The following is a 14,024-nucleotide window of genomic DNA, read 5'->3' as shown; positions in this document are numbered from 1 at the left end:
GCGGTCCTGAATGATTAGAATTTGGATTATATATAATTCCAAAGCACAGCCGTCACTGAAATCACAGCCACTGTATACAACAAAAACCTGCTTCAAATCAATCAGTTTGTCTCCCTCGGAGCTCATGACTTACATAACTGCCAAATGTCAGATCATTAGAGATTACGGTATTGTAAGCAAGCAAGCACAAAATATGCCAGAGCTCTGAAATTAGAAAATGCTACAGAGCACATTGTCCCCTGAAATTTCATAGGATGTGGAATTGTCTGACTAAGGCAGAACGACTCATAATTGTTGGCAGAATGTTCTAAAGAGTTCTGAGGCATTTACAGCCATTTCCAATTCCACCTTCATGTCTTAAATTTACATCCCAATGCACTGGTGACCTCATTTCCTGTACCTGTAAGACTTGACAGGAAGTTATGTTGTTCACTCTGCACCATACACCCTCAATGCTAGCCCTCTCACTGGCAGGACTTGTTAGTTTCACTTTATGTATTGGCTTCAGTGTTTCAGTGGTGTTTACATTGTCTTCATTGTCATGATCACGAATACTGTCCATTGCTCATTCTTTGTACTTGAACCATTATGCAGGAGGATAAATTATTATTGGAAATAATTATATTTATATAAGAAGGTTATTATAATTAACAAGGATTAATTGTTCTTCTAATTTTTTATCTCAGTCTGTACTTAAATAACATTGTTCATATTTATAAATTACAGTATGTTGTCAGCGTAACAATTTTTATTATTATTGTTTTATTTTCTCCCCTTTTTCTCCCAAATTTGGAATGCCCAATTTCCAATGTGCTCTGAGTCCTCGTGGTGACGTAGTGGCTCGCCTCAATCCGGGTGGCGAGGACGAATCTCAGTTGAGACCGTCAATCCTTATCACGTGGCTTGTTGAGCGCATAACCGCGGAGACATAGTGCACGTGGAGGCTTCCACACACAACGTACCACGTGCCCCACCGAGAGCGAGAACCACATTATAGCGACCACGAGGAGGTTACCCCATGTGACTCTACACTCCCTTGCAACTGGGTCAATTTGGTTGCTTAAGAGACCTGGCTGGAGTCACTCAGCACGCCCTGGATTTGAACTTGCTACTCTAGGGGTGGTTGTCAGTGTCTTTACTCACGGCCCCCGTCAGCCTAACAATTTGAGTGAAATGTTGAATTTAAAAAGACATTCCAAAGAGAACTGAGAATGTTTAAAAGATAATCTTGTGTGTTTCAGTGGAGGCAATCTCACCTTTTTTTTTTTTAAAGGTTTTGTAAGGATTTTACATGATCAATGTCACAAATTGTCTGATTTGATTAGTGACCTAGAATCCCAGTTATTTTATATCACAACTGTTCTTTATTTTTACACATTTTAAAATGCCACTTTTTGGAGGACTAACAAACTTTGTTTATTTTCAGATTTAAATTTTGGACCCCACTGTATTTGGGGTCAATTCAGTTAAAATATTCATTTTATTATAACTTTATTGGTACAGTAGTTATATTATAGCACCTCAATCCGCAATTGTAGCAGAATCAACAGCATTGTATACTGTAGGTGTGAAAACAGTTTAATGGCTTCGTTTTACCATAAAACATTCGGAAAAAATATATAACTTTTAAAATTCTGATGGCGTAATGCACTACATCATTTGAAAGTGCAGCAGTGGGGACTCTCAGCCAGAATGTGTACTGATGTGAATCTCATTTGACAGTTTGAACTGTAAGGGCAGGGCTGTATCTACACCCCACTCTTGTGGTCCCAAGATTTGCTGTGATGTCTGCAACTGGATATTGGGTATTTGACTCCAAACCTAAACCTGCTTTTGATAAGCTTCAGCGCTCTACTCTCTACTAAAACACTATAGTCTGTCTAAAATTCGGTCTAAATCTAGAACTCTCTGCATCCTGTCTGCACTTTGTTTACTCTTACGGGTTTTCCTCTTCAACATTTGCTGGTCTTGCTAATAATTCTAAAAGACAGCCATTCCCAGTCTGCATCCCATCTTCATACCTTCTCATTCCACTACATGCTCATGGTGGCTCTTTGGAATATTTTATTGCTGTAAGAATCTGTGCCACACTCTTTTGTGTTGCATACTACTGTTTTATATTTCTCTCTGGGTTCTCAAGGTTTGTATTGCATGCATGCATTACTGACTGCTTGGAATATTAACACTGCAATCCGATGGCTTCTCTCTCTCTCTCTCTCTCACGAAATCTAGAAAAGGTCTATTTAATGGCAGCTGCCAATGTCCTCAAAATGAACCTTTTCTTTTATCTGAGATTGTGAAAATCTGCCACTTGCTGGCCAAGTGCTATAAGCAAGGGATAATGTACAGTCAGCCAGTCATTATGGCAAAATAAATGCTAAAAGTGTGATCAGGACTTGTATCATCCTGAAGGGGTTTAATTTGCGATGATGACTGACTGACTGTACAATACCATTCTCATTATATGGCTAAATATTTAAATAAATGGACATGAGAGATTGATTTGAGTTAAAATAATTTTGTAATGTGAGAAGAAAGAGATCATGGAGCTATAAAATAGTATAAAATCAGTTGCCTATGATAACAGTCAATTACTGTATATAGTATAGCAGTCATTGCACAAAAATATAATGAACAATCAGAATCAAATATTTTAGAAAGCTGTGTAATAATATAAAAAAGTAAATCCAACAACCTAGTTATTTAAATGACTGTGTGTGAGAGAGAGAAGCATAATTATGCACATAAATTGCCTTGGATGAAATATTAACCTGAAGGTTTTAAATAGACTTTAAGACACCTACATTAATGTTTTTATTTATTTATTTATTATGAGTTTTAGTAGGCAGTATATTGATTTATCTAATCATTTAGTAGTTTTTTTCAGCTCTATCTGCATCACTGATTTTAACCACAGCTGAGGAACACACACGCACATACACACACAAACAAAATGACCACAGATCACAGTTTAAGTGGCTTTCTTCCGCTTTAATCAAATATGTCCCAATTTAAGAGATTATTATATTGTTTGTTATATTTTTCTTGTGAAATGTCCCTCAGCTGAAGTGTTAGAGTTTCTTCTGTTACAGTGTTGTGTATGGATTTGTGATGTATGTGCTCTGTGAGTAAGACTAGTCTCTGTCCTCTGCTTCTGCTCTCCCCATGGCATTGCTATCCTCTGACTAGCTCCAAGGCAATGGTATGTACTAACACTAACTGCTTTGCTCCTCCCTCCCCGCCTCTGTTTCTACACATACACCCTTTAAGCAGAACTGGGAGAAAGTGAGAGTAACACCACTGAAGAGACAATTTTTCAGTAAGAGAAAAGTCAATGCAGGGATGGACTGGCCATAGGGGGCATTAGTATTTTCTTGGTGGGCTGATCAACTTATCGGCTGTGTGTCCAAATATGTATTTACAACATACATATAGCAGCCTGATCTCACATAAATATCAGAAAGTGTGTGCTGATTTTTCTTTAGCCGAAATCGGTATACTTTTACCGAATTTTAAAACACTGCCCCAGATTCTAAAGCGGTAAGTGTTTCAGAACTTATAAACAAGTGTGACAGCCATTTATATCCAGGAGAGGTCGCCAGAAGCCAGTAGTAAAAATAATTATTTTTAAGATGAACAGGGTGCAAAACAGTGAAGAGAATGCTAATTGTATTTAATCTACCCCTCAACCAATACCCAAATATAAACTTAACCATTAATAGAGATGAAATGCAATGTTAGGGATAAAAATGCAATCTCCTTATCATGCACGTGATTGTTTATACAATCAAGATTACTTCCTCGTTTGAGTGGGGATTGAACTGTGGTCTCCCATGCAACTGACAACGCGCTAGCAGTTGTGAGATACCTGCATTTGTATAACTCATGTAACTCATGTATAACTAATTTTATGGGTCTAAACTCCAAAAGAGAAATAGTCTTATAGCAGTCATAGCATGCATGTGCCAACTGCCTGCTGTGTATGTGTCCACAAGCAAATGAAGTATACTTTAAAAGGCTAGCATTCGACTATACGCTCGACGCTAAGTTTCTGCATCAAAACCAAAGTGTACTCTGGGCTTACTTCATTGTTACACCTTTCTTTACAAAGCGCTAAACGATTATTTGCCCACATATCTTGGAACACTAGTTAATATTCATTCAAATTTTCACTACAGCCTACATTCAGATGAAATTGTATATTACACGGGTCTCTGGAATACTCAATATTTAATGGTCAATGGCACCATCTAGTGGTCTGATGTTTCTGGGGAACAACCTTACTTTAAGACATAACAGGTCATCCAGGTATTGCGTGTCCTGCTTCTCAGATCATTGTGTGATCTCTACAAGTAAGCTAACAAAATTATTCAACTCAAATGAATGATTCATGTCAATTTATTTATTTATTTGGCAAGATGTTTTGTAATAAGCTGGATAATGAACCATCAGACAGTCATTATTTACTAAATAAACACTAACAGAACTGTTCATCGATTTCATCCTTCTCATATAATATAGTAATTTCATGCAATTCAAGATTGTATGTACTATTTATTTACTTGGATTGTAGCTGTGTAAGCGGGATAATGTACAGTGTACCGGTTGTTATTGCGAAAAAGATCCCTCAAGAGTGAAACATAATCCTGATCACCCTGTTGCAACTTATTTTGTGACAACATCCATCTGACTGTACATGATCCTTAACTTATGGGTTCTAGTCCCTAAGTTGAGGACTGAATTGGGAAAGAATGCTTTTTCATTTGCTGCTTCTTTTTGGAATGTTCCTGGAAATTACAAACACTAGTGCCTTTAAATGTATGTAGGATTCAAGGCATTGCCCATTGGAAGATACATTGCCATTGCCAAGGCATTGGACAACCAATGTGCTGCGGGTTGTGTTGTGCCAGTGTAGGCCCCATCCTGTTTTAGTCCCAGTCCATCCCTGAATCATTGGAACATAATTGAAAAACTACAATGGATAACTTTAGCAAAGAAAAATTGCCAGCTTGCCAACCAAGAGAATTATTGGCTTGCTTTTATTCTGCAGTGAACTTCAATGGTGGTTATCTCACTCTTGCCATTTTCTGTCTTTCTTTGCTAAAACTGTCTCCTTGACATCTGTGGTATCCTTCCACCTCTGAGGTAATTAATAGTACTGACCTTTCAGTGAAATCAGGTCCTTCATGCTTTCCTGTATCTGACACTGCTTAGCATATACACATACTTCCTCTGACAGCAAAAGAAAGAAAAATCTCAACATTTGAAACAGAACGCTGTATTTATTGAATATTTATAATTGATTGTATCTCTTCTTCGAACTCCCAGACCTTAACTTCATCTCATCTTTCCCTGTTCAATTGTATTTCCCTTTCCATTTTTTGGACAGGTGCACCCACTCATGTGAACATTAACATGAACATTGTCTCTCTCCTGTAGAATACAGCTCTAGATAAGGAAACCATCCAGCTTTCTCGCCGTCGTCAAGACCGCAACCCCCCTCTAGGAAAGAGTCCCTCCTCCCACCCAGAGAGAAGACGCTCCTACAGGAGACGGTCGTCTGCCCAATCAGAGGAGTCCAAGGGTGCTGCAACTGTTGAGCCGTTAGCCTCAACAACCCCTAACACACCAGCACCTTCAGTTCAGCCTTTGCCCTCCACTTCCTCTGCCCCACATCTACTCCAGTCTCCCATCTCCTCTGTCCCTCCCACCTTCCCCCAGCACAACGCTGAGGCCGAGGCCACCAAGGGATTTCCAGAGGAAAAATAACATAATAGAGCACTGCTCAACCTTTTGGGAAAACAATATGAAAAAGTGACAATTCCAAACATAAATAAATAAAAACAGAAATAAATAATAAGCAGCCCTGCAAATGTTTGTATATACATTCTAACATAGTATGGTCAGAAGTGTCTGTATAGTGGTCACCTGCTTGTCTTCTGGACTATGTACCATTCCTGCTTCCAGTTTTGCACACCCATCAATGGCTTCCGATCCCAGAACCCAGGGTGGGCTTGAGGGCTTTATGTGTGATTGATCGTATATAAGTGCTTTGGATTTCAAAGATCCTGTGCTCTGCTTTTGTAATTACTGGCATGTAAGCAGCAAGTTTTGTATGGTGGTCACTGGTGGATTTAAGATGCTACTGAAAAAAAAAAAAAACTTTTTGAAACTTGTCCTGCTAAAACTTGAAAGTATGTTCTCTTTTCTTTGAGTGTTTAGAATGTTTGAAGATAGACTGCTTGAATTTTATAATTTTTGATTCTACTGCAACGCAGAAGAAAGCAGTCTGCCTTTTGATGGGTGTGGGGCTGTGTGTGTGTTTTCTTAAGAGGGTGCGTCTAGCTCTACTTCGTTCTGGAGTAATTTTGCAATAGTTTAGAGTCATGAGCCAGCAAAGCAAGAAATCAGTAGGAATTGTTAATAGTCATCTTCTTTTGCTAACTTATTTGTACAGATTAGAAACCATGTGAAATTGTACTTTTAGAATAGTTTGTTATTTATCAATCAAAGGCATTAAGTGCATGATATTTTAATTTCTGTCTCAATAGAGCCAACAGACGCAAAAGTGACTCTGTATTAGATTACAATCCATCTTGCATTTATCATATATTGCTTCATGTGCTAGATCTGTTGTTTTCTCAGTACTTTTACAGTGCTCACCCTGGTCAGATTTCCCAAAACATGTAATATATACAAAACAAACAAACAAAAAACAAACTGTGGTGAAAATTTGTATTGGTGTAGGTACAGTAAATGGCATGAAGTCCTCCTTAACAAAATGTTCTGCAAAATATTTGGTATGTATTGAAGGTTTTGAGAAATATGGCCACAATAAGTCAGGTATTTGATGCTTTAGGCACACTAGGGATCTATTTGGCTCACTAGGGATCTATTTGATCTATTCTAGTCAGTATTATCTCTTGCAGGCAAAATTAAATGTTTAAATATGTAATTTTCTATTAGTGTTCTTTATCATCACACCAGTATTCAAAAGGAAATGCAATAAAATTATCTTGTTGTTATTTATCCTTGTCTTATTGTTTACTCTTTCTTCTATCACTTTGCTAATAGACATTTTATTTATTATTATTATTATTAGTTGTAATAGTAGTAGTAGTACAATGTAAATTCATGTTTTGGTTCCATTTGACATTACATAGTTATCAGATTAAACCCATACAAATCTGAAAATCTAATCTGATACAACATATGATGTAAAAAGTAGGCTTATTTTAAGTCACTTGCTTAAACATGCAACAACATATATTTTAAATGACTAAAATGTGAATGTTTTCAAAAAGGCTAACACGTTTTCCTAAATCATAGTTTATTATAATCTAATTTGATTAGGCTATATGTAGCCTACAAGCCCAAATATATAAACTATGTTTCTTATGTTCATTTCCATATATCAGATTTCTTTATTGGAAGACATATGAGATAACTTTTTTCTTACACTGTTAATAAGCATAGTATGTGTTTTTGTATGTTTATATTTATTATATGTAGTCAAATCAAAGACTCACGTTTATGCAGATAATTATGTTTATGCAATGCACTAAACACTAGGCAGGTAGGAAGTGTTCTTTTTAAGCGTAAAAACAGCTGCAGTCTAAAATCGCCATCTGTTGGCCGAAGGGTGGCACTATTTAGGAAAAAGAAGACATCCGTCTTTTCAAACTGCAGTCATAACAGAGAAGTGAAAATACATAAATACAGTTTAATCAAAAAACTGCAACACCACATTCAAAAGGGCATATCAAAAATTACATAAAAAATAGACTAAATTATCACCATATAAATGTATTTTAGCCTACTTCAGTGTTATCATTTCTCATGGCACCATATTAGTACAACTAACAGCCAGAAGTGGTCCTTTTCTAATTGCCCAAAACACTCTAGCCCTGTTTAGACTTAGTATTATTCACACCACTGATTCGGAACACTTTTGACAAACAAATTCGCATTTCAAGTCTTAAAACTCGTTTTCCCATGAACCCGAAGCTGCAACGTCATGACGTTAACGCCATTGGCCAATTCTGGCCAATTCCTGTTGAGTCGGCCATATTGGAATTTGAAGTCTTACACTGTGAGCAGGTCGGCAGGGTCTTGCATTATATCTGTTAAAAACACATATTCTTCTCCTGTACCCGCAGCGCCAGCGCTTGTATTGCACCCGAGACCCTTCTGGCAGCGTACGGAACGCTGTCTGTGTATTTTGCGGTCTAGAAATGAGTCCTACTGACGCCAAACGCGGAACGAAGCGCAGGAAGAATAAGCGGGGTGGCGGCGCAGGCGCAGGGAAGGCCGGAGCTCCGCCAACACCCTCCAGCAGCGCCGCACACGGAGACCCGAGCACCATCCCCTGCCTCAAAGGAGAGGTGAGTACCGGCTGGGGCATGTGGATCGGTTAATTGTGCATCAGAGCTCAAACGCGTTGTTGTTTAGCCCAGATCCCTTGATATTTGAGGCCTAGGGGATCTCTAGTACCTGATCATACGTTTAGATTGAGCCTGTGCTGTGCTTTACTGATCTAGAACTGTTATTGTAAACAATTATTCATCTGTTGAAAGAAACATGAGAGAAAAACCTCGAGGACACGTTAAGATTTCATCCATTGTTACGTTCTGTTGTTGTGGAAGTCTGTATGGTTATGGATCACTTGGAGTTGATGTGAAAGCTAGCTTGTCAAGTGAAGTCTTGATGTTTTTGCAGATGTAATTTAATACATAGATCACATTTAGTATTTAGGCTGAAAAGATCACTGTTTATCGACCACAGTTCACATTAATGTTGCCTTGTAGATAGAAAAACAGAACTGATGCTAAACGCCAACCTTGTGTTTTGGAAATTAAGTTTAATTCAGAGATGTTCCACCTTTTTTGAAGAGATAAATAAATAATGAGAGAGTTCTTAGCAACCTCTCCCTATTTAAAGGGATTTTGTTGAGTTAATAAATGAAATTGCTTGTAATATTTCATTATAGATGCCCCCTTGAACTCTTCAACTATGAGCAATCAGGAAGTGCTTGGAAATATTTAACAGTTAATATCACAAACTCTTATAAATTGTTCTGAAATGGGGCTTATGCGAAGTATGTGATTTGGATATAAATGTGAAATGACCCTAATATGATCGCTTGGTGCCATATGCACTTAGAGAAACGACAGCAACTTCATTCATATTCACAGACATATGCACACACTTGCTTCATTTGATCAGCTGCTTTTCTCTTGTTACAGTTGTGTATTCTAATTGTCCAGCCGTTGGTCTGCTCGAGTGCTGAGAAGTTCAGTGCTTTGTCATAGACATGTACTTTCTGGTGGTACCCCTCTGTTTCCAAGGAAACCACATCTGTAGCTTAACAAGTGTATCATTCTGTGTTGACATAAGCAAGAGAGACCATTTCATGTCTGCTTGCAAACAGCGAACTGCGTAGACTTCAGTTAATGCAATTTCAGCCACCGGAGAGCACAACATTTTGCGTTTAAATGGAACTTGTCTATCTGAATTCAATTTACGATTTCAGACTGACATGTTCTCTCAAATGTTTTTGGCTTATATTAATTGTTTTTTGCACATTTATTAAGGCTAGCAAACAATACTAAATTCAGAAAGTTCATTGTTCCTCTAAAATCAGAGATGTCAGTGTTTACTCAGATCTTAATGTACATTTACAGCCAAATTGAACACTGTAAAATAATTGCTGTAAATGTACGGCCATATTCCTACAGCAATCTACTGTGACTCTTAAAGACAATAGTTTGCTGTTAAAAATGTTACTTTCTGGGAGATCAAGAGCAGGCTCACTGTTAACTAGTTTTATGGTAAATAGCTGTTGTATGCAAGGCATTTGGGGAAAATTAATATTTAAAATCATGTTATCATCTTGGCGAAAGCTAGTAACATTTTGAAATGTTTATATTTAAAATGCCAAATTAAAATTTTAGTTTGTGGCACATAGTTAATGTTCATGATGTTTCTGACCAACTCCTCTGTTCTTTATCATCTCACATTAGCCTTTACTTGTCTGTCTAATGAGAAGTCAAATATTATATTATAATGGATTAAATGTACAATGTTGCCAGGATTGAACAGTGTATTTTTAATGAAAAAACTACAACAACCTGAACACAGTAAAATAACTGTATATCACTGCATAGTGTTATAATGGTGAAATACCCATAAGCCTTTGTGCTTGAATATGTATGTATACTTTGGCAATGTATTGTGGCTACAAAAAAAAACACGTTCAAAAGTTTTTATTCAGACTTAATAGAAGTCTTAGGCATTGTCCACACTAGTACGTTTCAGTTTGAAAATGCATATTTTTCTCTCTGTTTTGGCCTTCCATCCACACTGAGACTGCGTTTTTGTTCACAAAAACTAAACTTTTTGAAAGTGGATACATTTGAAAACAGCGTTGTAGTGTGGACTGTGAAAATGGATATATCTGCAAATGATGACGTATTTGTTGTCATGTGACGCAGTCATGTGATCCATACAACCAAAACAATCAAGATGGCGGCCCGTGTTGTAGCTGCATTGTTGTACTTGATACTCACTTTTTTAGCGTTGTTAAAAAATAAATGTTACTTTGTACAACCGTCACATAGCATTCCTTCAAAGGCGAAGGGAAGTTTACTCGGAATTGGTGTCTGGCGACGGAACACACAAGGACAATTTTGTTTCAGACCGTACATGCAACAGGGATTTTCCGCATGTCATAAGTTTCAGTGTGGATGAGCAACTTTTGGAAAACGCTCAAAACGCTAGTGTGGACGGAGAGCGTTTTTAAATGAAATTCCATTTTCAAATGTATCCGGATTAATGTAGACGTACGTAGCCTTAGTTTAATTAGTGTTGTTGTTTTGTTATCAATAGTTCTGTTTTGTTTGAAGTCACCATCATGGTGATTAGTGTTCTCTTGAGCTGGCATCTTAGACCTTTTTTATTATTATATTATTTTCTTCCAGCCAGTCAAGTTGTTGCACTGTGCTACTTGTAAGACCAAACCTAAGGTCAGACTGAATGTCTGATCGTACCTTGCAAATGTCTCTATATGTGTCAATAGTGATGCATCACACATACAAATATTTTATAAAAAATAACAACAGTAAGGGATATTTCAGCAAAATGATATCAGCAAATTGAGTGTTTAATGTTTTTGAACTTGCAGCATAACACAAGTTGGCAAGACTCACACATAAATCAACTCTCGGCATACAAAACACAACAATTGTGCCAATTAACAAACAGACTTTTATGTAAAAAGTAAAAGCTGAACATTATATACAAATAACTTAGACTGCAACAAAAACAATGTCAAAATAAACCAGTAAATAGTAAAAAAGTAATTTCTTCATGCCGCAGTGCATACTGGGAACTTGGCTGTTAATTTCAACAACAGTAGATAGTATATAAGTATACTGTAGCTGTAAAACAGTAGCTTTTAAGTTCAGCAACAGCAAGACACCGTTCATTTTACAGTTACTTGCTGGCAAACCTGCTGCCAGTTCTTGACTGTTTTCTTCATGAGAAAGTCTTTAACAGTGAACTGTATCTACAGTACAGAACTTGTGTTCAGGATGTAGTTGTCAGGAGTTGATATTTGTTTGGGTTTAACCAAGCAAATACTCAAGACTTCGCATTAAGCATTTCCCAAGATTACTAGCTGTCTCTTAAAGAGTTCGAGGTTGGTTGAGTTCGAGGTTGATACGTATAGTGGATGCATCCTGTCATAATGGAATTTTTCTTATTTTTTCAAATTGGGTGAAAGTGAGCTTCCCCCTAGAGAATTTGAAGACAGCCGTGCATGGCTAATAAATTAAATAAAGTGTATTTATTAAGAAACTATTTTTATGAACCTGTCAACTTTCCATTTTAAATTCATTTTCATTTTGAAATAGGTTATATTTTTCAAAACATTTGAAACACGTTTGTCTTTCTTTTTAAAACATTTTGTAAACGCATACTTTACAACACATTTTTACCACATTCAAGCACTTGGGGAAACTGATCAAATTAGCCTTCTGAACAGAATCCTCCACAAAATCAGTCAGAGAACAAAATCAGCAGGATGGACAGCTCTATTTTCTGATCATTGAACAGATAAACCTTGATGGTCAAATAACTAAACTGGAAACATGTTCTTTATCAGCCACAGGCTACTAACATTATATCATTTGAATAAGAGCTATTTTGGAGATTTTAGGCTACTTAAGCCAATTCAACTTTAAAAACATCAAACATCAAACAACATCAGCTTTAAAGCATCAGCGCTGTTTTGTCACAGTATCAAATGTGTAAAGATCACTTCCATATAGGTCTACATTAAACAAAAAAAAGAAAAGAAAAAAATCTGATTGCTGATTTTGTCTCATCATTTTCATCGCCCCTACATCAGTGTGAACAATGAGTCCGACATTTTGATGTGCACAGGTGATCGATGTGGGGCTGCACATTAGAAAGGAATAAACGTAAATCGTCCTCCACCTGCAGCCTTGATCTGTATTTGTTTTTAAGCAGAGTCAAAGTGGAAAACACACACTCGCATAAGTAAGTGGAGGTGCAGGGGATGAGGACTTTCATAGCCTTTCGTGAGAGTTGGGGAAACTCAGTCCTATACTTAAAGAAACGCAATTTGATCCTTCAGTCGCCTTAGTATTGACGGCTAAAAGTCTGGATTACTCTCTTTTTGTGTTTTGTGATTCTTTCAGCTTTCTGTCAAAAAGTGGCATGAGCCACAAAGTGGCTTCCAGTGGCTTGACCACCAGATTAGAGCTTGGCCTCAATGTGACGTCGCAGCTTAAAGGGTCTCATACTATCGTTTGCTAGCACCTCTTTTCAAATAACACACTGTGGCAGTGGCCCATCACCGGGACCGTTCCATGAAAATCCCAAATTTAAATATTCGTGATCATACTTACTCTTTTTTTTTTTTTTAGCTTGGCCCAGAATCTGCCTCCTCTCCTGTAGACTTTTGTATTGTAGACACTACAAAGCGATACATTTTGCAACAAGCATATGCATAACATGCACTTTAACAAGCAAGCTAGCAGGACAGATGTGTACAGACGTGAACCGTTATGTTTTGCTCTCTGCGCCCCCAGGGAGGCGTGCTTCACCAATTGAAAACCTCTGTCTTACAGGCATTGATCAACTGATTACCTTGTGGTGATATGTTAAATAATATTGGGACTGTTTTTAAAACCTAAGCCATGTTACGCAAAATAACATTATTCTATCATGCTACACAACGATATTTAAGCTTAAAACTGTCACAACATTTGTGTGCTGCCGCATATTCAACATTGTTTTTTTATGCCCTAGAACAGGGGTCGTCAACCTTTGTGACATGGAGTGCCATTTTTTTTATTTTCCTGGTCAATTGCTGTGCTGACTAATTTAATCATGTATTTTTCATTACAAATTATATTAAAAAATTTTGAGTGAAAATGTTGAGCAAAACCTGATGATTATGATATAATCATGATCCTGCATGTGAATTTTCGGAGCATCTAAAGTGCTTTAATGAAAGAAAACCTGTCCTTTTGTGTTATGAGTTAAAGTTAATGTCACAAATTTGCGATTATATTAAATAAATAAGTGCATGTGTGGACGTGACAGCCCATTCACTCTGAGAGCTGTTTGCCCATTTTCTACACCGCTAATAAAAAGATTTAGGGAGTGGCACTTGTGGTCATGTCATGTGAGTTTCCGGTGTGCAGCGTGGAAATCAGGTGAAGATGGATGCCGAGCAGACCGACACTGAACAGGTGGCCAGAAAAAATAACACAGATCATAGCTTGGCGATATATCTTTATTTCATCCTTAATTCAAGTTCATATTATAGGGGAGCGTGCCAGGTAAATAAACACAAACTCCAAAACTGTCATTCTCGGTGTGGTCAGAGCCGCTTCAACCAGTCGCGGAAGAGACACAATCTGAGCGGGAGTCGAAACCTTGAGAAATATAAAGTTCTGCTGGCTGATGCACACTCTAACATGGAGACGCTCATC

At 37.4% G+C, this 14,024-nt stretch overlaps 2 protein-coding genes across 9 annotated transcripts in view; both read left to right on the top strand.

Moving 5' to 3' along the window:
- Nucleotides 1-7,001, top strand: part of LOC127651226 (serine/threonine-protein kinase DCLK2-like) — an 82,291-nt gene extending 75,290 nt beyond the window's left edge. For 6 of the 8 annotated variants that reach the window (XM_052136964.1, XM_052136965.1, XM_052136962.1 and 3 more), the window contains one exon: nt 5,440-7,001. In XM_052136964.1, the coding sequence (XP_051992924.1) occupies nt 5,440-5,769 (330 nt within the window). In that variant the 3' untranslated portion in view covers nt 5,770-7,001. Of the gene's footprint in view, nt 1-1,722; nt 1,806-5,439 lie in introns of all 8 variants that reach the window. The other 2 variants (XR_007971541.1, XR_007971540.1) reach the window with 1 other exon arrangement.
- A 1,084-nt stretch (nt 7,002-8,085) lies between these two features.
- LOC127651966 (protein FAM193A-like) overlaps nt 8,086-14,024 on the top strand; it is a 52,280-nt gene continuing 46,341 nt past the window's right edge. Inside the window, exon 1 of the mRNA XM_052138031.1 lies at nt 8,086-8,384. Within this exon, the coding sequence (XP_051993991.1) occupies nt 8,235-8,384 (150 nt within the window). The 5' untranslated portion in view covers nt 8,086-8,234. The remainder of the gene's footprint in view (nt 8,385-14,024) is intronic.

This window comes from Xyrauchen texanus, chromosome 11 (genome assembly GCF_025860055.1).
Source record: "Xyrauchen texanus isolate HMW12.3.18 chromosome 11, RBS_HiC_50CHRs, whole genome shotgun sequence".
Lineage (NCBI taxonomy): Eukaryota > Metazoa > Chordata > Actinopteri > Cypriniformes > Catostomidae > Xyrauchen > Xyrauchen texanus.
Note: the sequence above shows the minus strand (reverse complement) of the source record. Positions and strands in the feature narration are given on the sequence as shown.